Source organism: Xenopus laevis, chromosome 7L, assembly GCF_017654675.1.
Source record: "Xenopus laevis strain J_2021 chromosome 7L, Xenopus_laevis_v10.1, whole genome shotgun sequence".
Lineage (NCBI taxonomy): Eukaryota > Metazoa > Chordata > Amphibia > Anura > Pipidae > Xenopus > Xenopus laevis.
In genome coordinates this window covers 38,502,204-38,527,860 of record NC_054383.1, presented here as the reverse complement: position 1 = coordinate 38,527,860, position 25,657 = coordinate 38,502,204, and the positions used below count along the sequence as shown (strand labels likewise).

General features: G+C 40.2%; 1 protein-coding gene across 1 annotated transcript in view; it reads right to left on the bottom strand.

Annotated features, from left to right (window-relative positions):
- The window catches only part of dnajb12.L (DnaJ heat shock protein family (Hsp40) member B12 L homeolog), a 28,687-nt gene that overhangs the window by 2,345 nt on the left and 685 nt on the right, over positions 1–25,657 (bottom strand). Inside the window, exons 2-7 of the mRNA XM_018225391.2 lie at positions 13,620–13,797; positions 12,389–12,534; positions 4,155–4,334; positions 3,448–3,527; positions 1,595–1,704; positions 211–383 (exon numbers count right to left, since the gene is read on the bottom strand). Of these exons, the coding sequence (XP_018080880.1) occupies positions 211–383; positions 1,595–1,704; positions 3,448–3,527; positions 4,155–4,334; positions 12,389–12,534; positions 13,620–13,797 (867 nt within the window). The remainder of the gene's footprint in view (positions 1–210; positions 384–1,594; positions 1,705–3,447; positions 3,528–4,154; positions 4,335–12,388; positions 12,535–13,619; positions 13,798–25,657) is intronic.

Below are 25,657 nucleotides of genomic sequence, written 5' to 3'. Positions count from 1 at the left end.
ACTATTCATTTCTGCTAAACAACAGAAGAAAGGGGGGGTATCACCCTTAGGGACAATCCATTACCAGTCTCACTTCAGCCTTCAGCCCTAATAAAGGCTAGACATCTTTTGCCATTACAGTTGATGAAAATCACAGAGATGATGGCGCATGAATTATTACACCCCCCCCAGGGTTATAAATAGAAAGGAGAGGCCCACAGGCTCACTCACTCTGCTGTTTCTCTTTCCAGCAGTTGTTTCTGAGGTTGGCTATGAAGTCGTCCTCTACGCTCCTCTCCACACTCCGCAAGTTGGATCCGGTGTATTCCTCATCAAAACTATCTGCTACAAAGTAAGGAACCTTCAAGTGCTCAGTTATGCGCCTGTGAATGTGACCAACAGATCTGGACAGGAAATGCAGAGTTAGCGCACAGGTCATTTATAGGAGCAAATAAACATTTAACTTCACCTTTAATATATAACTCACAATAATGACCCATTAGATGGCCAGTGTGGGAAAGAAAGGGAAATGGGAACAATATTAATGTGTTGCAAAAGCTTACAGTTTGTGAAATGACACAGAATACAAAAAAAACCCATTAAGGTGGCCATAGATGTAGAGTTCCGCTCGTTTGGCGATGTCGCCAAACCAGCGGATCTCTCCCCTGTATGCCCACATTGAAGGTGGCGATATCGGGCTGATCCGATCGTGGGCCCTAGGGTCCAACAATCTAATCATAATGGATCTGATACGGGCGGTTGGATTGGGGGACTGCATACACGCATAGATGCGCCAGCAATCCAACGGGATTTTTTAACCTGCCCGATCAAGATCTGGCTCACTTTCAGGCCCATGGGTGGGTGAAATTGTGGTAATGCGATTGTTTGGCCCTAGGGCTAAATGATCGCATTACAACGAAGGGAATATGAAAAGTCGGAACGAAGACAGCATCGATGAGATAATGCTGTCCTTGATCCGGCAGAATAATCACGCTTCCTCGATCGAGAACTGGCTGATTTATGATATCGATCAGGAAGGCCTGTCGGAGGGCCCCATAAACGTGCAGATTAGCTGGCGAATCAATATAAATGCCAGTGTATGGCCACCTTTAAAGAGATCAAGCAGTTTGGTCAACCAATTGAACTACTTGTAAAAATGTGTTGCCAGCCTTTGATTAGCAGAGTGGGCTATAGAAAAACTGGCTGCACGTTATGGGTGCCCTCTGGTGGAATACAGTTAGTATTACATTAAAACCCACAAAACGCAGTTGAAAGAAATTACGTCATTCACTTCTGCCAGTTACACACAATTGCTGCTCTGCGGCAGAGAACATCACTGGATGGAACCCACAACTACAACAAAGGCCAGTGCTTGTTAAGACTTTTTTTTTAGGCCAAGCCCCATTGGAGGGTGGATATATGGTGAGCTCATAACAAGGTTATATGAAAGCACTGCTGTATCGGCTATGGTACCAGTAATATATAAAACTGGAAGTAGTATTGGACCTCCATACTATGCTTCTAGAAGGATCCACAGTTTGTATAAACATGAACTGCAGTATAAACCTTTAAATAAATGAGAAATTATGATATATATGAGAAGATTGGTACTAACGGTCGGTGACTGAGACTATAAGGTGGAGTGGAAACCATCATTTGGCTCAGAGCAGATACAATGATCAGGATCAGAATGGGCATCAGCTGTACAAACATTCCCAGGGTACTCTAAAGAAAAAGAGACAGAAAGAGAATGTAAACTTTCATATGGTGCAGCCTTTATACCAAGGGAAAGTCACTTATTTTGTAATCTTCGTTTTCTCAACCAGTCCAGCTCTGTGTTCAAATATTTTATTAGATTTACACAATGGACTGCAAGAAAAACATGACGGCTACAATCCTGCTGTTTCTGAAACATGTTACAGGTAACAATTATAGTGTGCTAGTTAAAAAATAAATAAATTAAAATATATATAAATAAAAAATCAAACATCAAGTGGATGACAAAGAAGATTACTTTTTAATACAGATCAAAATCATAGACTAACATATGTTTTACATACGGTATGAAGAAACTTAAATATTTGATCCCTGTTTCTGGAATCACAAATTTCAAAATAAAAAGACCATGTAAGCTTGAATGACTCTCTGAACCTGTTTTCTTCTTATTTAACGTGTAAAGATTCTTGCCAACTGAGTTGGTTAAGGTATGCAGTGATATCTGATATTGAAGGTGGTTCTTTTATTAGGGGTTGGGGCAGACGGGCAGATTCGGGGAGATTTATTTGCCTGGTGACTAATCGCCTCTTCTGCAGGGCGAAAATTTCCCCGAACTGCCTTCTGTCTGCTTGATTGAAGAATCGCCTGCGCTAATGCACTCGCGGTGCTTCGATTTCCGAAGTCGTCCGAAGTTTTATCTTCGGAATTCGAAGCGCCGTGAGTGCATTAGCGCAGGCGATTCTTCATTCAAGCAGGCTAAAGGCAGACGGAAGGCAGTTCGGGGAGATTGTCGCCCCACAGAAGAGCAGATTAGTCGCCAGGCGATTTAATCTTCCCGACTCTGCCCATCTGCCCAACCCTAGCCAGAAAATAAATAGAGATTTCTTTGAAGCAGCTAATATCAAAGTAATAAGTATACTTGTTTTTTGAGGGCTAGATTGTAGTTCAGGCTTTGAAAATAGCATCTAAGTGCAATAGAACAAAACAAGGGAATAATTTTATATCTATTTTTAATCTAGTGTTTAAATATCGAGTGATTTCACTCCAAAAAAGTCTAAACTTTGGGCAAGACCATAGTGAAACAAGCTTACATCAGTCTCTTCACACTTGGGGCAATACGACTGAGTTCTGGTAAAATTATCTTTTATAAAGATTTTCCCCATAGCCTAAATGGGCTAGTTTGAACTGTTGTATCCTCCAACTCTCCGCTAAAATCAAGTTATTATAGTCATGTATAGACTTCACCAAGTCGGAAGGGAGACGCATCATGCTGTAAAAATTCGGACCATTTGGAGGTGACTTTTATTAGTGGATGTAAGCCTGACCCAACATCCCAAAGTTTTTTTTTTTTTTTTTTGAAAGACCAGTCCAGTTCTGTCCATCAGCAATGTATGCAATACTGTAGTCTGCAAGTGCCCAGTAGCCTTCAGTGTATCTGTCTGTAGTGTAACTGCTCAGTGCAGGGGCAAATGTACTGATTTCTTCTGAAAACTGAGAAAACTAACATTTTGAAAGAGCTGCTAATGGCCATGTATCCATTTAAAATATTATTCCAATCATTTATAAGTGACAATGTAATCATAACTGAAGCTGAAATGGGTGTAATATATCACAGACAGAGAAGAGCTCCCTGGCTCATAATGCTCCTGGTGACTATAATATAATTGGGAGAAATATAAAAATATGGCAGCTGTGAGTTCAATGGCACAGGATTAGCAAGAGAATGGTCAGATGAAAGAGATTCCTACTCACGTCTCCTTGTTGTTCCCGCCTTTCTTGTCTTGGAGGGTGAGTGTAACGCATTCGTCCATTACTATATACATGAACATTACCTGGAGGAAGAATAAGCAGCAATGATTTGGGTCCAGCATTGACACTAATGCAGGAAGTTTATTGAATACATTCATTATGGGACTTGAATGTTTCAGAGCAATCCTACAGAACATCATCTTATATACATGAAAAGGAACATTCTATCTACATAAACACCATTCTGCATAAACTGTAGCAAATGGTTAAGAACGTGGCAGTCTGATGTATTCGCCATGCCATAATGAGTATAATAACCCAAAACTTGAACAGAAAATTTCAGAAACGCTGAAAATAGAAAAATTCCCCAAACAGTGGCTCGCGAGCAACATGTTGCTCATTAACCTCTTGGATGTTGCTCTCAAAGCAGGTGCTTATTTTTCAATTCCTGGTTTGGAGGCAAGTATTGGCTGCATAAAATCAAGGTTTATGGCCAGATAGAGCCTCCTGTAGACTGCCAATCCACATAGGGGCTACCAAATGGTCAATTAAATCACTTATTTTGCACCCCTAAGAAAGTTGCTGCCCAACTCTTTTTACATTTGAATGTGGTTCATGGGTAAAAAAGGTTGGGGACCCGTGTTCTAGAGAATAAATGAAGTTAAGGGACCTGATAATTAGGAGAGACAACAAGAGATCTTGCTACTTACTAGCAGGGAATCCACCACCAAAGAACATATTGAAGAGATCTTCAGGAGATATGTCAGCCTCGAATCCTCGGTGGAAGTCGGAGTGTCCATGTCGTGAAGAACTGACTTTCTCCTCTCCGAACTGGTCATATTGCTTCCTCTTCTCTGCATTACTTAACACTGCGTAGGCATTGCCTATGGCTGAAAGGAACACGCGGTATTACAAATGGAGAATGAATAAATCAAGGCTAATGACATGGAGGGGCTGCTTGGCTGTGGCTACCCTCTGAGATGATCCTTTTTGTGCAATTAAACGTTTTCTATTTGCATCTATTTTGGACTGAAGTCCAGTTTTTGTGCCAGCCTACTACTGAATTCTATAAGTTTGATATAACCTCCCCAAGCTGAAGGTCTGGGACTTGAGCACCTGGACCCCCTGTCAATATTGGTAAGTGTACCTTACTGCCTACAAGTTTACAATACTGGATATGTCTACCTTTTTCCCATGTTATCCCCGTAATATTTATTCATTGGGGACCCAGCAGGGAACTTCTAGAGACACCTCAAAATGGCTCCGATCTGGCACCAGGCTAAATCGATTTAACTGAAGTATATTATCTGCTGCCGAAGTGCCATATAGTTTTCTATGGGCAAAATGTCCATCTGATCACCAATTTATCATCAGGGAACACAGGAATAATCAAATGGTGGACTCTGATAAATAGTTCCAGTTAGGCGGCCAATGGGAAGAGCTTAGCCTATAGCAGGACTGTCCAGCTGGAAGAACACTGGTTCTGTGGATGTGGCCCTCTAATAGGGTGTTATGGCCCCCAGACTGCTAAAGAGTTTCAGTTAGCTGCATGCTATGGACTGCACTGGTTTATATGCAGCCAAACAGTGTAAGTTTAAAGTAAGTGCAAGTTAATCCTGCAAAATATCTTAATACAAAAGTATTATATTCAACTGATCAGAAAATAAACCATCTAGTGAAAGACCATATTGTCCAGATGAAAGAAGCTCCACTGTACTGGTGTATCTACCATGGGCATGCAAGCAAAAACAGTTTAACATCTTTGTTTTCAACGCATATCATATACTAGCGTATACCAACCGAGAGAGTCCATACAGTCTCTTATCAACCACACACAGTAATAAATACATGTTGTATACATCATTTACAAGGGGAGAAACGGTTGTAAAATGCATCAAAACAAACTCTAAAAAGGGCAGTTTCTTTTCTGTGACACGTGCAACTGTCTGAAGATTCACCTTGGACCCTGAGAAACTGCATGCGCAGCAAAGAGACAACTATGTTTAGTTGTACAAGGTCAGATGTGCAATTAGGCTGCAAGCAGATAGCAGCAGGGCTCCAGCCTCTTGTGTTTGTATTATCTACATTATGGTGTGTATTATGCAAACACTCCCTGGTGGAAGAGATTGCAACATACAGTAGATAATTACACACAGACAATCCGACAGTTGACAGGTGCAGACTCGGATAAATATATTAAACATGATGCAGATCCAGATCTACAGTGGTTAATAAGCCACATTTCTGAACCAAAGTCCATGTTTTGCTGCTACATTTCTACTGGCTCAATGGTTAGTGGTAATAGGGCAGCAGCTATACAACCCTTGTAATTGGTCTGCCTTGGTCCAAAGTGTACAAGTGCCTCTAAAAGGGGGTGACAGCTATAACTTAATAATAAATGTTACAGGTCTAACTTTAAAGAATACCCAGCAGAGGCAATTTTAAGCAAAATAATCTTCAGTGGTAACAAATATCTGCAGAAAATTATAATTCTCTGCTGCTAAAGCAGTTGTAGTAAATTCATGGAAATCGCACCTTGGACATATAGTTGGTTGAGGCTAAACTGGATAATGTTCTCATATTAGAGAAGCTTACAAGCCTTTACAATAAAATCTGGATCCCTACAGGATTCTATGTCTATGTATGTTTGGCCTCTCAACAGTAAAGGTGGCCATATATGGGGAGATCCTCTCATTTGGAGATGTTTCCAAATGAGCAGATCTTGCACCAATATGCCCACCTTGAGTGCTCAATATTGAGCTGATCCCATCGTAGGCCCTAGGGTCCAACGATCCGATCACAAGGCCAGGAATGCAGGTGGTGGGTTCGAGGACCACATCAACTAACTGGTCCTCAAAAGAAATCTTAGGCCTGCACGATATACGTCTGGTTGATTTTTGGCCAGATATCGATTGGGGAAGCCCACACACTGGCCAATAAGCTGCTGACATTGTCGGCCTGTGTATGGCCACCTTAACACTGGGCCAGACTTTTTTATTTGGACTTTCTCTGAGGTCACAGTACCTTGGTTATTATTCTACTTTACAGGAGATCTTTTTGCCCATGATGCTGTAATTTCGCCTATCATTTGAGGGTAAAAGCACCCACCAAAATTGCACCCGATACATCGAAACACATGTATGTGCAGTAGCAAATCCTGATCAGCAATTCCTCTTTTCTTTCTTATTTGTGAATGTTTAGCATCTGGTACATACATGGGAACACTTACATGTGCTACTAGTCTACAGAAATCAAACAAACGTGAGCTCATGTCCCAGCAGGCAGATCTCTTTGTAAACAGACGTAACACCAGGAGGAGGAACATGCTGTACTTGCTACTGGTCTCCAATATCTGGTCCATTATTTACTATTCACACCTGGAACATTCTGGAGAAATCTGACTCACTAAAGGTACATTCATCCAGTCCTAACAGGAATCACTTCAAGGGTGATGTAAAAAAGCAATACTGATAGGATAAGGGATATCTGCGGTGATTCATTGAAAATATTCACAAACACCTGCAACACCTTGTTGATACCTATGGGTCAACCACAGCAAATGCTTGTCTGTTGACAAACAGAATATTGCTAGCTCACAGCTACACTTGAGAACATGTGTGGGAAATTTCTGTCTACAATAGAAACTAAATGCATATTGGGCAGCCAATCACTGTGAATATCAGCCATCTGTCTGTGGTTGCATTACAAATCTTGCATGCCATCTATAGGCAAATGCTGAATTGAACTGAACATGTAGTTTGGAGTAGTAGTAATATCGGATAGGGCTATATAATACACAAAAGCCATGAATATCTTGTAAATTATATCCTTATAAATGGTGAGTTCTGATGTCATCAGTTATAAACAGTGAGTTCTGATGTCATTTCTGTCACATGACTCACTGAAATGTGTGTGTTATAATAAATAAAGTACCCCCAGTTGTAAAATATGAGGATATTAGAAGTTACCTCGAAGTTCCATGACCTGTGTAAAAACACTCGGCCTTCGGCCTCGTGTTTTTATATGGTCATGAAACTCCTCGGTAACTTATAATATCCTTATATTTTACAAGAGGGGGTACTTTATTCCCTATATAATGGCTATATATCTTAATTACCCTCGTGGTCCTTCTCTAACTGGTGGAACAGGTAACACTGTGGCTTGGTAGTTGGCACAGCTGCTAGCATCAAGGCGTGTGTGTATTCTGCATAGGTCTGTGTGGACTTTCTTTGGGTATGCCAGTCAGGGCCACCATTGGGGGTGGGTACAGTTGTCCCGGGCCCTGTGGGTTTTTGTGGCTTAGGGGGGTCCAGCCATACTGCTCTTCCTTGTTCAGCCATGCCCCCTGTCAGAGTGCTGCAGACTTCCAAAGGGATTGCGGGAGCTCACACCAGATCCATCTTCACACTAGCAGCTTTTCTTTACTGCCAATTGGTCACTAAAGTCTAAAGCTGGCCATAGATGCAAAGATCCGATCGTACGAATCATCGTACGATCGGACTTTCCCATCTCGCCATTAACCATTCAGATCAAAGTCTTACCAGTCAGATTAGTTAAAGAACAGATCAGCAATCCTCGATTCGTACGATCAGATCTTTGCGTCTATGGCCAGCTTTACTCCCGGGAAAGCTGCATGGGGATTGGATAGGCTGGAGGGGAAGTTCAACATATCTCTGTGCAGCTGTACCGGGACTTGAGACTTCAGTGACCAATCGGCAGTACAGAAAGAATATGCAGGCACCTAAGCTCTCGTCATAAGTTCTGAAGTATGCATTTCGCTGACAGCACTGGGTTTTTTTTTCACTGACCAGCAATGATCTTTTTTTAAGTTGGGGGGGCGGGGGCTGCCCACCAATGTTTTTTTTTTTTTTTTTTACTTGTGTAAGGGGTCCTGACCACTAGTGGATTTTTTTTTTTTGGACCAATTGCGGAACCCAAGTGACTCTTATTTGTACATTAGAAATGCAGGCAAATGCTAAAACAAAGTGCAATTGAGGTTAGGGGAGGTACCTGCTTAAAGAGTCTATCTTGATGTGGCGGCAGGCTTTATAATCCTTTTGCCAAAAGCGTTTTTACTTTTTTTAGCGCACGTGTCTGGGTGACCTTTTTACTGTGGGGTAGGAGGGATCTGGGGCTAACCTGGGGTGGGTGGAGCATGGAAAATGTTGTTTTAAGGGGCCCGGCAATTTCTAATGGCAGCCCTGATGTCAGTTATACAAGCAGGTAAATGGCCTCCTAATGAAACTGACACTAGTGTGTGTGTGACTGGGATAGGGGCCTTATATTGTAATCTCCGCTGGGGCAGCGACTGATTTGAGTTAAGATTTGTGTAAACATATCAGTGCTATATAAATGTAATACTTTGTTAATTGCAAGCCAGGCCAGAAAGACTCTTTCACACTTGCACTTCATTCATTAGATCACAATTGAGTTAAGACTCCTGTACTTTAGCAAAAACCAGTCACTGGTGATAAATTCACCCATCCAAAGACTGGCAGTACAATCTATCTGCAAGTATAAGGTGAGAAAACAAAGGCCGGACTATAGGAAAGCACAGTGAGTGCGCAATAGCATTATTCATTAACCAGTAGATGAATTACTCTTCAAGGAGGGAATCTGTTTATCTCTTTGAATCTGAGTTAATTACAAATCTGGGGATTATCGTATCTCAAGTACACACACTGGGTCGGGAGGACAGTGCCATGCATAGCTAGCCACGTTCATTGTGTCTCCAAGGACAGGATCATTCAGACCAGTCAGATAATGCTCAATACAAATGTGCCGACACAGAAGTTCTCTCCTTGTGCTTCTGGGTCAGTTTGTGTTCTATGTTCATCATTTCTGCAGTGATTTTGCAGTGTAAAAACATAATGTAGATGAAAATCTACAAATCACTGATATCAAGTGATGATATTAAATCAGTAACTAAATTATTGGGTATTCAGAAAGGAAAAAGACAGGCAAATCAGTTCGACTTAAGTGGATAGAACAATTTATGAACATGCCCTCAATATAATTAGACTTCAAAATAGCAGAGTTGTTTTTATATTTCTGATGTATTTACTTCCATTCTGAATTCTAAATTGTGATAAATGGGGTGAAAACAATGGGATCTGAGACTGAGTGGGTGGGTGTTTGTTTATAAAACAGATAAAAGGTGCCTGCCATGATGAGGCAGATAAAAATACTAAACATCTTGTGGCTTTTAGGATATAGCCAGATGAGGCTGATTTTTGGCCTGCGAATCAGAATATCCACGGACATCTGTGTCTGAACTGCGATGGCCTGGGTACAGACACATAAAGCAGATTTTGGCACAAACATGCATACCCATTTTTGTGACAAAACCCACTCAGTGTGTGCACACACAGGTAAACACAGGGCCTGGTAGTGTAGTTAACACAAGGGTGCGGATCAGCTGGATTTCTGTATCTCTTGCTTCATGTGAGCAGGACAATAACTAATGAAGTTACCAGAGCAACATTACTTAACATAACAAGCAGACTTATACAGCAGCTGTAAAATCTGCCTAGCGATTGAATAGAAGCAACTGAGCAATTTCAACCATTAAAAGGGCTTGTACACCTTTCAAGCACTTTTTTTTTAGTTCAGTTGTTTTCACATTGATCACCAGAAATAAAGATTTTTTTCAACTGATTTACATCTTTTATCCAAAATTGAAGTTTAATGTTCCTGTCTCTGGGGATTCAGTCGGGCAGCTCAGTTATCCGGGTGCAGACTCTGAACTGTTACAATTTGCAACATTAATTGATCCACATCTCAGCAGCATCTGTAGAATATTAGCAACTATGTTATCTATTCTAATGAGAAAATCGTTAATTAGAAAATGTTGACATGGAATGACATCCCCGGAAAAGAGAACATTCTAATGATCATAAATAGGACTTTTAGTATGTACTTCTGTAGGTTTTTTCCCCATACAAAAAGAAAGAGTGCCACCTAGTGACATACAAGAGGTTTTCTGACCTTTTCTGAATTGGAAGGTTCACAAGCTAGCATAATATACACACCTTAACAAATGTTTCTTTTTTGTTTTTTATTAATTACAATTAGCTTTTATTTCTTCGTCTACAGTTTGGGGAAAGAACCCTATTGTATGGCAGTGTCTATAGATTGATTTTCTATATGGCATTCCCCTGTTCATATAATTCTACCCCAAAACATGTGGTATCCAAGATATTTGGCCTTTATGGTGCAGAGAATAAGGAAACAATGTTTAATTATATTCCACATGAGCAACAAACCCATTTATTCTACTTGCAGTGACCTTTTACAGTGCAGTTTCCATATAGTGGGTCAAATATCTGATACATCAGCTGTTTCTGGAAAGACTTATAGGAAAATGCAAATTCATGTCGTGCTCGTCTGCACCTTAAACATGCTCCCAGCAGGGGTCTTTTACTTATTATTGGGAAGGGACAAGAGAGAGTCTGGTTCAGCAAACATACTATAATAATAGTGCACTTGTGCCATTGATGTATTTTCCGTAATATATCCATATATATAAGTTAGAATAGTTTAGACTTATATTAGAATTTTGCTTGGATACTATGCTTGCGCAAAAAATTGTGATGCAAATACCTAAAAAGGGGCAGTTATAAACCTAAAGTTGGTCTGGAAAATCTGTTTTTTTATCCGGGGGATTTTGGGGATGTACAAAACAAGCTCAGTGTGTTTATTTGTGGGGCCCTAGTGCAAACTAATGCAATATTCATATTTTGCAGCCATGTTCAAGCCATGTAGTTTAGGCAGTCATATGCAGTCCATTCTTAGAAAATGTTGTAAAAACCTCTAACTGTAGCATGACTGATACATCGGATAGTTGCAACAAATGGTTTGATGTCTTATTAGAAAGGGAAGAAATAGAAAGTTAAAATAACTCATATTACATGCAGAATTTGGCAGTTATTTTGTTAGATTTTGTTTGTACTGGAAATTTGAGTGAGCTCTAATTCATCTACTAGGAAAGGAACCCCTCCTATAACATATATTGGATCATTCATCTGACACCCAACTGCTGCATGAAGATATAATGAAGAGAAACAGATGCTGAGAGGGATAGTGGATATAAACTTGATTATTTCAGAAACAATTGCGAATTTTTAATTGATTGTATTTAGAAAATTTCTTACTTCAGTATGAGGAAGCTTACATTAAATATTTATTTTCGCGTTAGTTCCCCTTTAAGTGCCAATAACGGGTAAAATTGTATTCTGTATTTGAAGTTCCGTAGCAGTTTTTTAATTCAACAAGAGATCTACTTTTGCAAAATGCAGGTTGTGAGGGCATCTTTTGTAATTTACCGTGTGTTTTAGCCCTGCAATCTAAACTATTGCTTATTTCTGAAGCAGAACATTGGTTTTCTTCTGTGAGTTTCTCAAGAATCTCCATAAAATTATACATATTTTATATTGGCACTTGGGGGATATGGGACTTTTTAAATCAGTTGTTTTCAATCATATTAGAAAATGTTTACATTTTGTTTCTCTATATTATAAAAATTATATACTTGTTTTGGGTATTTAGAGTCATGCATCTTAGATTTGGAATTTGCAGATATTGAATTACACACAACTTTAGGCATGTTTAGAATGTTGCCCTGAAAAACCAATGCATATTTTCCTAGGTATACTATGCAGTTTAGAAAATGACCCTAAAATGAAACCGCACAAAATGTTAATTTGGCTGCACATCAATCAAGTTAAAAAGTCCGTGGTTATGTAGCCTAAGGAACCACCATTAATAAGGCAGTCTGAACTGGGTGTTTTCACCCAGTTTGTGGCAAGTGGCCAGTGTGACTGATTATCATACCAGGCATTTGCATCGTTGGCATCTTCTCGAGGAGCAGAGTATATTCAGGCCTGCTGTAATGAAAATTAGCGCCAGTAATAAAAGGCTGGGTATAGATGCCTGGCTCATTTACCTTTAAATGCTTCCGTTGCTCCAGGGGCATGATTTTTATCTGGATGAAATTTTAATGCTAGCTTTCTGTAAGACTTCTTTAGATCATCTTCTGTGGCTTCTCTAGTTATTCCCAAAATTTCATAGTAGTCTTTACATTGTTTTATTCTAGAGGGAAAAAAAAATACTTTAGGTGGGACTTATTGTTAAACTTTTCGTTAAGTTGTACTTTACCAATAATAATTAACCATCAGCTGTAAATAAGAGACAGAAAAAATGACCCTGTAAAACTGCACCAGCCCACCGTATTTGTCCCAAATTCTCTATTGAAATAAAACAACTTTTATTGGTAGCGTAAAATACCGGATGTCTATTGACAATGAATTAAAATTCACATGGGTAGTAGCATCATAGGGAACACCCTAATAGGGACAACCAATTTACAGCTCCCAAGTCCGCTTTAATAAGGATTAGTATTGAGCTTGCCCAACTCTTAAAAGGACTTCTCTACTACTTCAATGGCAAACAATAGTTCCATTATTGCGAGAGTTTTGACACCCTACGGGCGAAACACGTGTCAGGTGCATCTGATTCTTTTAGTTACCATAGGCAGGGCGTTGGAACTCTCGCAATAATGGGACAATGATCGGTAGGAGGGCAGGGTGCTGGTGGTGGGGGGCTGCTGTGTGGTCCATTGTAAAGGATGGAATGAGCTGTTAGGTTCCTGCTAGCACTATCGGTTGCTGATAAAATAGAGAGGTCCTTATACGAGTCTGGCAGGCTCAATACTGATCCTTATTACAGCAGACCTGGGAGCTGTAAATTGGTGGTCTCTATTAGCATGTCCCCTATGACGCTACTACCCATGCAGATTTTAATTCAATCTCAATAGACATCCGTTATTTTACACTACCAATAAAAGTTAAGTTTTAAAGGGTCGTTCTTTTCTGTCTCTTATTCACACTTAGTATATCTGACCCTGCACACCACCTTTACTTTACTCTTGATGGTAGGTGCTCCCACTTACACCTTTTCTAACCACCTGCTGCAATGACTTTTCCTGTCCGGCTGTCCCATGTGTTCACAGTATATAGGCTCCACTCACTGACATTAAGGCAAAGCTGGTCTTTAACATCTGCTACTTTGTCCCACAGTCACCTTATTTCTCTTTACCATGAAAACCCTATTTCAATCTTCCATACAGGAATCATAGCTTATGATGACACTTATGATGACAAGCAATCGCTACAGACCTTTTCACTGCCTCTAGCTGATCTGGTGTGTAACTCTTGCCCGTTTCTCCTCCAGCCTCTCCATTTGCAGATGGGGTGGAATCGGCCGTGTTCTTCCTTAGGCGAGGGTTTGTAGTCTCTGTGCTGTCAGTCTGGCTGTTCTCAGGCTGGCTTTTCTGCGATAGGGATTCATAGAGCACTAAGAAAAAAAAGAAAGAAAGGAAAAAATGAGACTTGTCACCAACACAACATTTCATTTTTTTTACTACACAGGCCTCACATGGTTTTCATAGTCAGCAGCCTGATCAAACACCCTTTGAGCTGGTCTCTGTCAGACACATAAACTTGGCCCAAATCAGTGAAGGAATCTGCAAATAGGCAAAAAGCTCTGCAAGAAAGCTCCACCATGAGAGAGGACACAATGCCCAAGGGCAACATCCAGAAAGAAAAACTGGAACATTAAGACTTAACATGCGTCAAGCTGCTCTACATTATAAGTTAGAGGTCTCTTTGCATGCACAATTCAGTCTCCATATTTTATCTTGGAAACATAATGGCAAGTTTACACCTTATTGTAACTTAAAGGGGTTGTTCTCCTTTATTTTAGTATGATGTAGAGAGAGATAGTCTGAGACAATATGCAATTGGTTTTCATTTTATTATTATTCGTAGTTTTCGCATTATTTAGCTTTTTTATTCAGCAGCTCTCCAGTTTGCAATTTCAGTAATTTTGTAGCTAGTGCCCAAATTACCCAAGCAAACATGCATTGATTTGAATAAGAAAATAGAATATGAATAGGAGAGGGCCTGAATAGAAAGAGGAGTACTAAAAAAAGTAGCAATAACAATAAATTTGTAGCCTTGAAGTGCATTTGTTTTTTAACTGGGGTCAGTGACCATCTCTTGAAAGCTGAAAAAGTTATAATAAGAAGGCAAATAATTAAAAAACTATATAAAAAAATTAATGAAGACCAACTGAAAATTTGCTTAGAATTAGCCATTTACAACATACCAAAAGTTAACAAAAAGATGAACCCTCCCTTTAACTTATTGCTGCTTTCTTTTTACTATTCTGTTAATGCCCTCTAGAACTCATGCTCATTAAATGAAAGCCCCTACCAGGTAGCCATGGTCAGTAGCCCTTGCAACAAGAAAGCTATTTAAATATCAAGCTGCTGGCAACGCACAAACCGATCTGCTCAATCCAGCAGCTGAACAAGCCAGTCACTGGTTCATTTGACAGCAGGACTGATATAGTTTTTCAGCAGCAGTTGCCTGAATGGGCAGTGTCTGCATGGTAGCCATGTAACTCAGTCAGTCAATGACCATGATCAGCAACAGAACCAATTTATAGATATGTTTAACTGCAAGAAGTTCAAGAAGAAATCTTTTGTAAGGTCACAAACCTGGGCAAACTTCAGACCTTTACAAGATCCAACAAAATGGTTAAAATTTTCCAAACTGCCTTGACCAAATTTGGACACGTAGGGTTACCTTTAAAGTATATTTTGCCTTTGCCTGTAAATAAATCAGTGAACTAAATGGAGCATATTATATTTCCAGACACAGTTCAGATTAGATTTACAAAGCAATGATTTGATATTACTGGTCTGTCTCTGAGAAAGTGACTTTCAGAAGTTTTGCTCTAAACTGCCTCGGACACTAATTAGCTGCTATTTTTCTGCTTGGGAAAAGATTTTCTTCCAATTACACGTATTCAGGCAGAGGATAATTGAGGTGCTCAATCTAATTTAAGGAAGCTAGTCAGCTGTCAACTTGCAAATCCTGTGTTTTACCCTGAATTAACTACATTGGCTAAAATTTCATATCAATTCTTTGCTCAGCACTTTGATGATGAACTTTCATAAGAAAGAACACATCAATGACACACAACCTATTAAAAATGATGTCGCCTGGTTAAAGAAAAGTTTTACGGGACAACTCTTACCGGGGCAAACTTAATGGACTATGTACCTGTTGAAGTCTGAGTTGCACGGCTTAGAAATTTGCTCATCTAAAGCACTTAAAGGGATTCGGTCATCATTTTTATGGTGTAGTTTTTGTATCTAAATTCCACTGTTTACACTGCAAATAATTCACTATACAATATAAAATGTAATTCCCGAACCAGCAAGTGTATTTTTATTGGTGTGTAGGCAGCCATCTTAGGTCACTTTGCCTGGTCATGTGCTTTCATAAAGAGCCAGTGCTGCACTATGAAACTTCATATGGGGGGGGGGGGGAAGACACCCAGGCTGGCCTGGCGTAAATTAGTCCCTGCCACTAAAGAAGGGGGTTTGGGACTCCCAGATCTATACCTCTATTACCTAGCCAGTCAACTGCACTATGTTCAATGGTGGTTTGACCCAGACCCTTACAATAGAAACAGGGTTTGTGCTACTGCCACATTACAGCAAATATCTATGGTACCACTCAACAAGTAAATATTAAGTCAAAAATACAAAATTGTGGTTAAGATAGTAAAGGAGGATACACTCACAGTTCACCTCAGTCCCAAGGTGCAAAGTCCAAAAACACTGCATCCAAAAAGGATGTGAGGATCTCCAATAATAAAGAAACAAATATAAAAAAATTGAAAAATGTATTAGGACATGAGACTTAATGCATTTCGTGCCTATTGGGGCACTTACTCATAGGCTCAGAGATCCTCACATCCTTTCCAGACCCTTACAACCCAAACATGAATCTCCAAGTGCTGGCTGTGGGATCACTAGAAGGCCTCAGGCATCTTCCGTATAGAGCACCAGCAGATTATGAGCACTTACCAGCGGTTATGGCTACTCGAAGAAAGACTTGGAATCTGGCACTCAAGCTTTATCCCCAACAACCTCCAGTTCTAACCCCGAACACACCCCTATGGGCGAAATCCAGCCTTACCCATTTTTAGAAGTTCCCTGATTTTCTATACTGGCCTAAAAAAAGAATTAGACGATTGCAAGATGTAATAGATGGAACCACATTTGGATCTTATGAATTTTTCAAAGAGAAACTCGCTGAACCAAACTTATCTCAGTTTAGATATTTCCAATTTAGGCAGGTATTCCAGGCACAATTTGGTAGATTGGATATACAAACTTCCCAACCCTAATTTGAAACACTACTCTGTTCCGTAACACTAACTAAACCAACGTCAACATTGAATAAAACCCTAATACAAACAATCCCCTCACCTTTCAAAAAAGCATACTGTAAATGGCAAGCTTGCATCCCAAACATCACTGAGGAGGAATGGGATGAGGCAACAGACAAAAGCTACTATTACTCACAGTGTCGGACTGGGCCGGCGGGACACCGGGAAAAAACCCGGTGGGCCCCGGGCCCAGATCCGCTACGTAGTTTGGATGCGCGACCCCACTTTGTCGGGGGTCGCGGTAGAATAGAGGATCTGCGCATGCGCACAAAGCTATTGCTGCGCGCGTGCGCACAAACGCGGCGCCGCGTGCACGCGCACTGGTCCAATGAAGCACGCCGGATTAGCAGCGGGGGCCGGAGCAGGGCCCTGGGGCAGTAGCCCCGGTGGGCCCGAAGCCCCCCAGTCCGACCCTGATTACTCATACTCTGTAAGAGACAGGTTAATTTAATTTAAATGGTTACAACAGATCTACCTCACCCCCACACGACTCAGATCCATGGGGCGCAATCCAGAGGCAAAATGTCATAGGGCGGGAGAGAGGGAGCAGACTTTCTACATATGGCCTGGAGCTATCCCCCAGTGGCCAAATTCTCGACTGAGGTTCTCAAACTCCTAGATGACAAATTCTATTTCCCAAGGATACTTACACCACAGGTGTGTATATTGGGAATTATAGATGACATCATAACTACCAATCATGCCAGAACTAGATATAGAAACCTTTTTTATTATGCCAGGAAAATAATCTCTATGACGTGGATGGGCCCTAAACCCCCTACAGTGCAAACCTGGATTACACTAATAAATCAAAATATGCCGCTCATTAAGCTTACCTTGCTCGCTAGAGGCTCACAAAAGAAATTTGATAAAATATGGAGTCCGTGGTGGGAGGCGGGGCTGGTCGGTTGTGGTTCTCTTACATAACTTACAATTTGTGGGAAAAGTGACATACATACCCAAGAGAACCAAAGTCTATAACAATTTAAGCCTAATTGTGCATGTCTCAATGAGTAATTGCTTCTGATTTAGAGACAAAGCATCAGCCAAAGTACTGGGATATAACATCAATACTATGTTAAATACTTAAATATCTGTCATGGAAATTATATCTAACACCATAGCATTGATATGGCATGTCCTGTTTATGTTTGTTTTATGTTGTGAAAAACAATAAAAGTTTTATCTTTAAAAAAAATATAAAATGGATTTCATTGCAAAAGTTTGCTTGAACAGCACTATTATTTGATGCTTTTGAAAAAAACATGTTTTCCCATGACAAGTATTTGTTTAAAAAGTCTGTATTTCTTATCATTATCACTATGCTCTAGCCACTTTTGAACCAGAGGCATTTGCTGCTTTGGCAACCCAGGTGTGAGCAAAAAGCTGCTAGTGGAGACAATACTATGCATAATGGAATTTACAAGGGGGTTTTGGTGCAACAACAAGGCCGTGCTCTACCATTCGCTGGTTAAGACTATGGCACACTGGCATCTGTACTGGAGGTCACAATGCCTTCAACTACTGCTGTTCTGTTTCTACTGGTATCAACTGGCATGGTTTGCCATAGATCCACAACTCACATCCAAAAATGTGCAGGTATGTGCTCCACTTCACGTCAATGGAAAGATTAGCAGACATGCAGCAACATTGAAAACCCTACTGTTCCATAAAGGAGTGGGCCCAGATATACAGTATGTAAAACACATGAAAGGGCAATAACTGGAACCGTCCTATTTAGAACTTGTAGCTAAGAGTGCACTCGCTTTGAACCGTCACTGGTAGATCATCTGTGATTGTCTCTCCAGGCACGCAGATCTGGGAGTTTGTATGAAACAGACCAACAGGTAGGTAAGTCAGAAACAAACTCAGTTTATTTAAGATTCGATAAGAGAATTTATAAGGTAAAGGACAAAGATATTCCATTGTGATGATGAGAAAAGCATCATTATAATGACGAGAAATACATCGTATTATGAAAAAATAGACTACGTGGAGAAAACATAATTAGTTTTTGGCTAAGAAAGTATATGCTCATTAAATGTGGCTTATCAGTGATATGCACCAGGAGAAGTCTCTAACTGAAGGTTACTGTGACCAAGTCAGAACCAAGTATTTGCACACACTGCAAATAGTCCAACAGTGTTAACCCTGTATGATACATAAATGTGTTAGCCATATATGTTTAGCTATATATGGTCCATCAACACATGAGCCCTTGTGGGGATACTGCAGTCAGGGCCCTTGTGACAGGGAGGTTCCCGGAGTTGAAAAGGACAAAGAGAGGGTTTGGGTAGAGTATGGATTGAATTTTATCTTATTGGGAAATGGTCAATGTGGATTAGGGGCCTTTCCGTACTTAGCTTTTTTTTTTATTGGGGTCCCAATTTACTTATTGGCACGACCCAGCAGTCAGGGAGCCCAGTGGGTTAATAAAAGGGGCCCCTGGGGGGGGGGGGGATAGCCCTGCTAACTTAGTAGAACAGGTATGAGATCTGTTATCTGGTAACAGGTTATCCAGAAAGCTCCAAATTAGGGAAAGGCTGTCTCTTATAGACTCCATTTTATTCAAATAACCCACATGTTTAAAAATAATTTCCATTTTCTCTGTAGTAATAAACTAGTACATTGTACTTTATCCAAACTAAGATATAATAAATCCTTATTGAAATTAAAACCAATCATTAGGTTTAATTTTTACATGGTTTTCTATTAGACTTAAGGTATGAAAATTCAAATTATGGAAAGATCCCTTATCTGGAAAACCTCAGGTTCCAAACATTCTGGATCACAGATCCTTTACCTGTATAGGGCCCTTTGATCACTGATAACAGCCCTGACCCAGGCTACATATAATAATCAAGCAGTTACTAATTGAACTCCTTGATCTATTTGCTGGTGGTAGTGTCACGTTTTTTATCTTTATCGAATGTAAGGTGCCTATAAACCAAACAAAGGTAGGAGTGTGTGTGTGTGTGTGGTTATTTAGTATCATTTTAGTATCCACGTAGCAATCAAGTCCACTGTCTAGTATGCACCATATCCAGTGCACTGGCAGATCCCTGAAATTAAGATGAGCAGCATCTCCTTGTCAATCCCCAAACTTCTGATTATTGGTGCAGTTAGCCCAAAAAAACTCATAAGATATCCATTCCATCAGACTGCAACCTGATCAGTCAAATACTGTAGTAGAAGATCAGCAAGTGTAGGGCCACGTTTAAAGGGGCAACATATACCCTTGATTAACATAAGTGCAATGAACAACTTGTTCTGAATATACACGTGCCAAAGGTTTTAGATAATTCTTGAACTAAACAGGGCAAACAGGGGAATTGAACCTACTCCCTGCTGGTTGTTGCGAGGCAGTTAATTAGTAGAACACATTTTCTGCTAACAAAACAGTTACAACAAAGGTAATATGATTATCTACCTAGCAAAGACCAAACAGGGAGTAACTTAAGCTTCTCAGTTTAGTTCAAGAAATAAAAAATAAAAAAACACAAATTTGTTATAATTAAAACAAAGGTCAAAAAACTATGCTCAGTAAAAGTATACATTTTATATTCATTGAACTCTGCATTTGGTTATTACAGCAAAATATCACAAAATCCAACGTTATGGTGCGCAGGTCTGCCTGTGTGAGTTTAGCTGCAACCTGGTCACTCAGTTGTATAATAAGAAGTAAGGACGGTCAGAGGGGCCATTTTGCCCATCAATGTTCTCTGCCGGAGTTTCATTATGCTTTGTGTAGATGGTTCTTTTACCAACCAGGCAATAAAACAGTCAAAGCAGATTCATAGCTCATTTAACTTTTTACTTGTTATTATAACTACAATTATTATTAAAATATTTGCACAAATTAAGTACAGTAGTACAGGGGACCAGAAAAATGGTGCAAAATCCAGGGGAACGCGTTATATATATATATATATATATATATATATATATATACACACACACACACACACATTATCAAAATATGTGTCCTGTTCCAACAGTTAATACATCCCATATGAGACCTGCAAATAGATTTAACAATAACCAAAAAATGAAAATGTACTGCACTGCTGCTATGCACTGGTAAACCTTGTGTGTCTGCTTCAGTAACACTGTTATAGTTTATATAAATAAGCTGCTGTGTAACCATGGAGGCAGCCATTCAAAACTGAAAAAGGAGAAAAGGCACAGGATACACAGCAGATAACAGATAAGCTCAGTAGTTTACAATGGGATTCTTCAGAACTTTATCTGTTATCTGTTGAGTATCCTGTGCTTGAATGGCTGCCCCCATGGCTACACAGCAGCTTAATTTTATCAACTATAACAGTGTTTCTGGAGCAAGTTTTACCAGTGCAGAGCAATAGTACATTATATTTTCATTATTTTAAAACAACTTCATTTTTTAGTGCTACTGTTGCTTTGAAGATCACCTGCCACATAAATCAACCAGAGGTGTCGGCTGAGTGTGATATCAGATTGTGAGGAGCCTATGTCAGCCACTCATTACACACACGCTACACAACATGGCCGCTCGCACTGGGTGTTCCTTCCCGGTGCGGATGGCCTAGCCCCAGCAGGGGGCAATTTAAAAAAACAAACTATTATTTCCACCACTCTATTAGCCCACACCTCAGGTGGGGGAAACTATTTTTTGGTGACTGGTGCCCTTTAAGGGCTATGGCAGAGGCAAAGCAACATACGGGTGACTTCGGAAAACAAGCATCACGTATATTTTCCCACCGACAATCTACTTTATTGTCGGTGGGAAAGTATTTTTGGAAGATTTGTCGCCGGCGGTAGCACAGATTTACCTGCAGGTGACTGATTTCCCTTTCTGCCATCACACTTAAAGCATATTTCTGGTGCCATGAAACGAAGGTGCAGTATGATTGGCTCAGAATTCAGACAGTGAACAATTGCTTTAATTTCATAGCACGGATGGAATAGCTATACTGCATATAGTACTTCTTCTACATGACCATGCATTTATAGATGTAAGCTCCCACTGGAGTAGGCAGCTTGCTTTAGGTTTCATCATACAAAATATGTTCAAACCACACAAGTGTGTATGTATGTGTGTGTGTGTATATATATATATATATATATATATATATATATATATATATATATATATATATATATATATATATATATATATATATATATATATATATATATATATATATACTGTATATCTATTTAGCTCAATTTAGAATCACAATAAATTGTGATTTTGAACAAATGTGCAAAGTTTTAAATCAGTCCTCCCTACAAATGATTTATTGAAGAAGCTGACCAGGTCCCATTTTTTGTGAATAGGTGAACAAGATATATTTGATTCTGGCTACTAACAATTAAAACCTGACAGGAACCCCCCTATTCTGGTTTTATGGTTAAATGGGTAGTTCACCTTAAATTAACTTTTAGTATGATGTAGACATTGCTATTCTTAGACAATATGCAAGTGGTCTTTAATTTTTAGGGTTTTTCAGTTATTTAGTTTGTTATTCATCAGCTCTCTGATTGATATTCTAAGAGCTACCTGGCTGCTAGGGTCTAATTTACCGTAGCAACCAGGCAGTGGTCTGAACAAGAGATGTGAATAGGAATAGGAGGAGGCCTGGATAAAAAGATAAGCAATAAAAAGAAACATTAACAATAGAATTGTAGCCTCGCAGATCAATCGTTTTTTGGCAGCTGGGGTCACGGACCCTCATTTCAAAGCCTGAAAGAAGCCAAATCTATAAGCTGCAAGTTCTGATCCGTTTCACCAGCTCTGCTGTTTCACCTCAAGCGGAGTTAAAACTGAATGCACCTGCAGAAGAGAATATACTATAAATATAAACTGTGCCGGTCCAATTAGCTCTACTTTTGCAGCTGCAAACAAGCAGGGCCTGGGCAGAAGGGAACGAGGAGGATCCAATTTTATGAAAATCTATAACTGTTTGCAAGATATTTAGGTCAAACTCCATTTAAATGGCGAGCACTCGGCCTGTCCGTTGCTAATTTAAGCAATATGTAGGATCAGCAGTATAGCTTTCCTAAGGACCCAACTTTCTACCGTGCATCTGCAGCTTCATGTATCTGAGGGAACACTAACGGAGGGCATTTCAATGAATAACATCCCTTTCTCACACCACTAATACTGTAATCTTGTAATGTTACAAAGGGTGATCGGATCGAGTTGTCTGAGGTTATTGCGGAGCTGCTAGCATCATAGCTCAGAATCTACTGGTAGATCCCTATCTACATTTTTGGGCATTTTCATTTAGGCTAGAGAATGGGCACTCGTCTTAGGCTCTTTCTCCACAATGCCCTACAGTCGATTCTTTGTACACTTGTGCTATGTGAACTCAGCAACACGAAGTCGCAAAGCGTTACTTAAAACATATATTCCTAAATGTGCCCGATATATTGGTAAGCACCAGCTCAACTGTCATTTTCTCCATCCAACCTCTACATCCAGTGCTCAGGATCCATTTGTTATTTCCCTAAAGGTGTCCAGAGACCCACCTGCATAATGTACAAAATTAATTTTCGTACGATATTCGGTGCGTCTATGGTGGGAGAAGAGCCGACCAAGAGACTTGGATATCGGTCGCCTCGTCGATCAGTCTGACAGGAAAATTTTGATCAGGCACCTTTAAAAGGCACCCAAACATTGGAGGTAGACAATGCACATGTATGCCTAGTTGAAGAACTGCCAGCAACATGAAAATTAAATCATAACACTGTGAACCAAAAAATCAATTCAACTGACTCAGCACAGCCATGAAGAGTTTGCTGTAGGATGATGTAACATAAGGAAATCTCTCTCTAACAACCAGTTTTATAAAGTACCCTACACTAATCAAGAATACATCTGCTGCACAAAAAAGCAATGAAGGGACCACTCCAAATCTCAGTTGTTTTGCTCCTGCTAAATAAAAAACTGGAAATCATTAAACGAGACAAAGCATAACTGAAAATCTCCCCAATCTTGTAGCAAGGATGAGTACAATATGGTGCTAGGATCACACTGGGCTAAAAATGACCATTAGCTTTATTGGAGCTCCCCCATTTTTCTGTGTTTCAAACGTGGGGTGGACTGCTCTGCAATCACATGCTCCTATACTTTAGTGCAGTGTGCCGAGTGCTGCCCCCCCTGCACAGTCTGGGAAAGGAGGCACCAGAACAGATCAGTGGGACTAGTAGGGTTTTTGCAAGAATTTTTAACAAATCAATCCTAACTACAACTTTAGCACATCCCTTCTTAGTACAATGTACAATGCACTGGCTCGTTCTTGTTTTTTGCATAATGTGTCTCCTTCAACCAAATTCCCATTCTCCCGCGGAGCAGAATGGAAAAAGGGTGTTGCTTTTCAGCACTGGACTAGGAGTCAAATTAGGCCCTGGCATTCCAAATACAAAGAGGCCCAAATAGCCCCGACCAGCCCACTAAATAATGATTGTCTATGGCATCTTACAGCAGCCCCTCTGGCATTCACCAAAATCCACAGATTGCCAGTCTGGGCCTGTTGCTTTTGATAAAACACCTAACTATTGGTGCCAAATTCAGAATAACTTAAATGCAGAGTTTGAGACATTTACAGAAATTCAGGCCAAAATAAATTTCTCATGGATTTCAATCTAGGCTGAACTTTGATAATGTCATACATACCAAGATTTGCTGACTGGGTCTAGGGTTGCCACCCGGCCGGTATTTCACCGGCCTGACCGGTAAAAATGATGCTTGACCCCAATGTTATTAATAGGGAAAAAATCTAAATATATAGGATGGCCGGTATTTTTTTCTGCATAAAAGGTGGCAACCCTACCCACCCAAATATTTCATCCAGCCTGATCTATATCTAGCTGAGATTATTACTAATATTATCCTTTTTTATAGAGTCCCTGTCCTCATGGAAATTACAGTATAAGGTTCCCCGGACTGGCAATCTGTGGGGCTGCTATAAGGTGCCATAGAAAGTCAGTATTTGGTGGATTGGTGGGGGCTGTTTGGGCCTCTGTGTACCTGAAATGCCAGGGCCTATTTTAATTCTCAGTTCGGACCTGTTCCTATCAGATTTACATACCATGGTCAATAATCCCTACATGTATATTTTTGAAGTGTGGGAGGAAACAGTGATAACCCACACAGATACATGGACAACATACATTTTTTGTTGCTGGCTGGAGCAGAACCCCAGAACTACCAAGCAGCAATGCTAACTACTGCACCTCCATGTTGTAAGATGCAACCAGATACAAGTCAGGGCTGAGGCCCTTTCAGACACAAACACAGGCCTGCCAACTTGGTTCAGAGGGGCTGGATGGGCAGACAATATTGCCTAGTGTAATACTGGCTCTTCTGACAAACATGGTCTGATTTGGTGGCACAAGACAGACATATGACAATTGCTGCATATTGGTACTGGCTGCTTCAGGTTGTGGACTCCTTGTCCCAAGTGAACTGATAAGCCAGCACATGTCTAACAGCAAAGCATTCTAATTAGTATTACATGCAGTGACTATTACTGATTCAAATTGTATAACCCATGATACTCAGTACAGGCCAGGGCACCAAAATACTGCACCATTCACCTTCAGTATATATGAGAAACCCCTATGCTGACAATGTATAAGTGGGACCGGTCTTTTTCCAACACACGCCAATAGCTGTCCTGTCTTTAAGGTTGCTATGGATCCTGTAGCTAGCAAAGTACTCGGAGTGTGGGGTAAATAGGACACAACATATACTAAAAACAGCAATTTTTTTCGACCGACTCTCACTGTATTTATTACCACGGTAGCCGCGGTGCATTGTGGGACATGTAGTTCACCTTGCTAGAAAGCATCCTAAATTCTCCAAACTTCCAAAAACAATTCTGCGAATACAGAGACCCCAATGTAGAGTTTGGGAATCTAT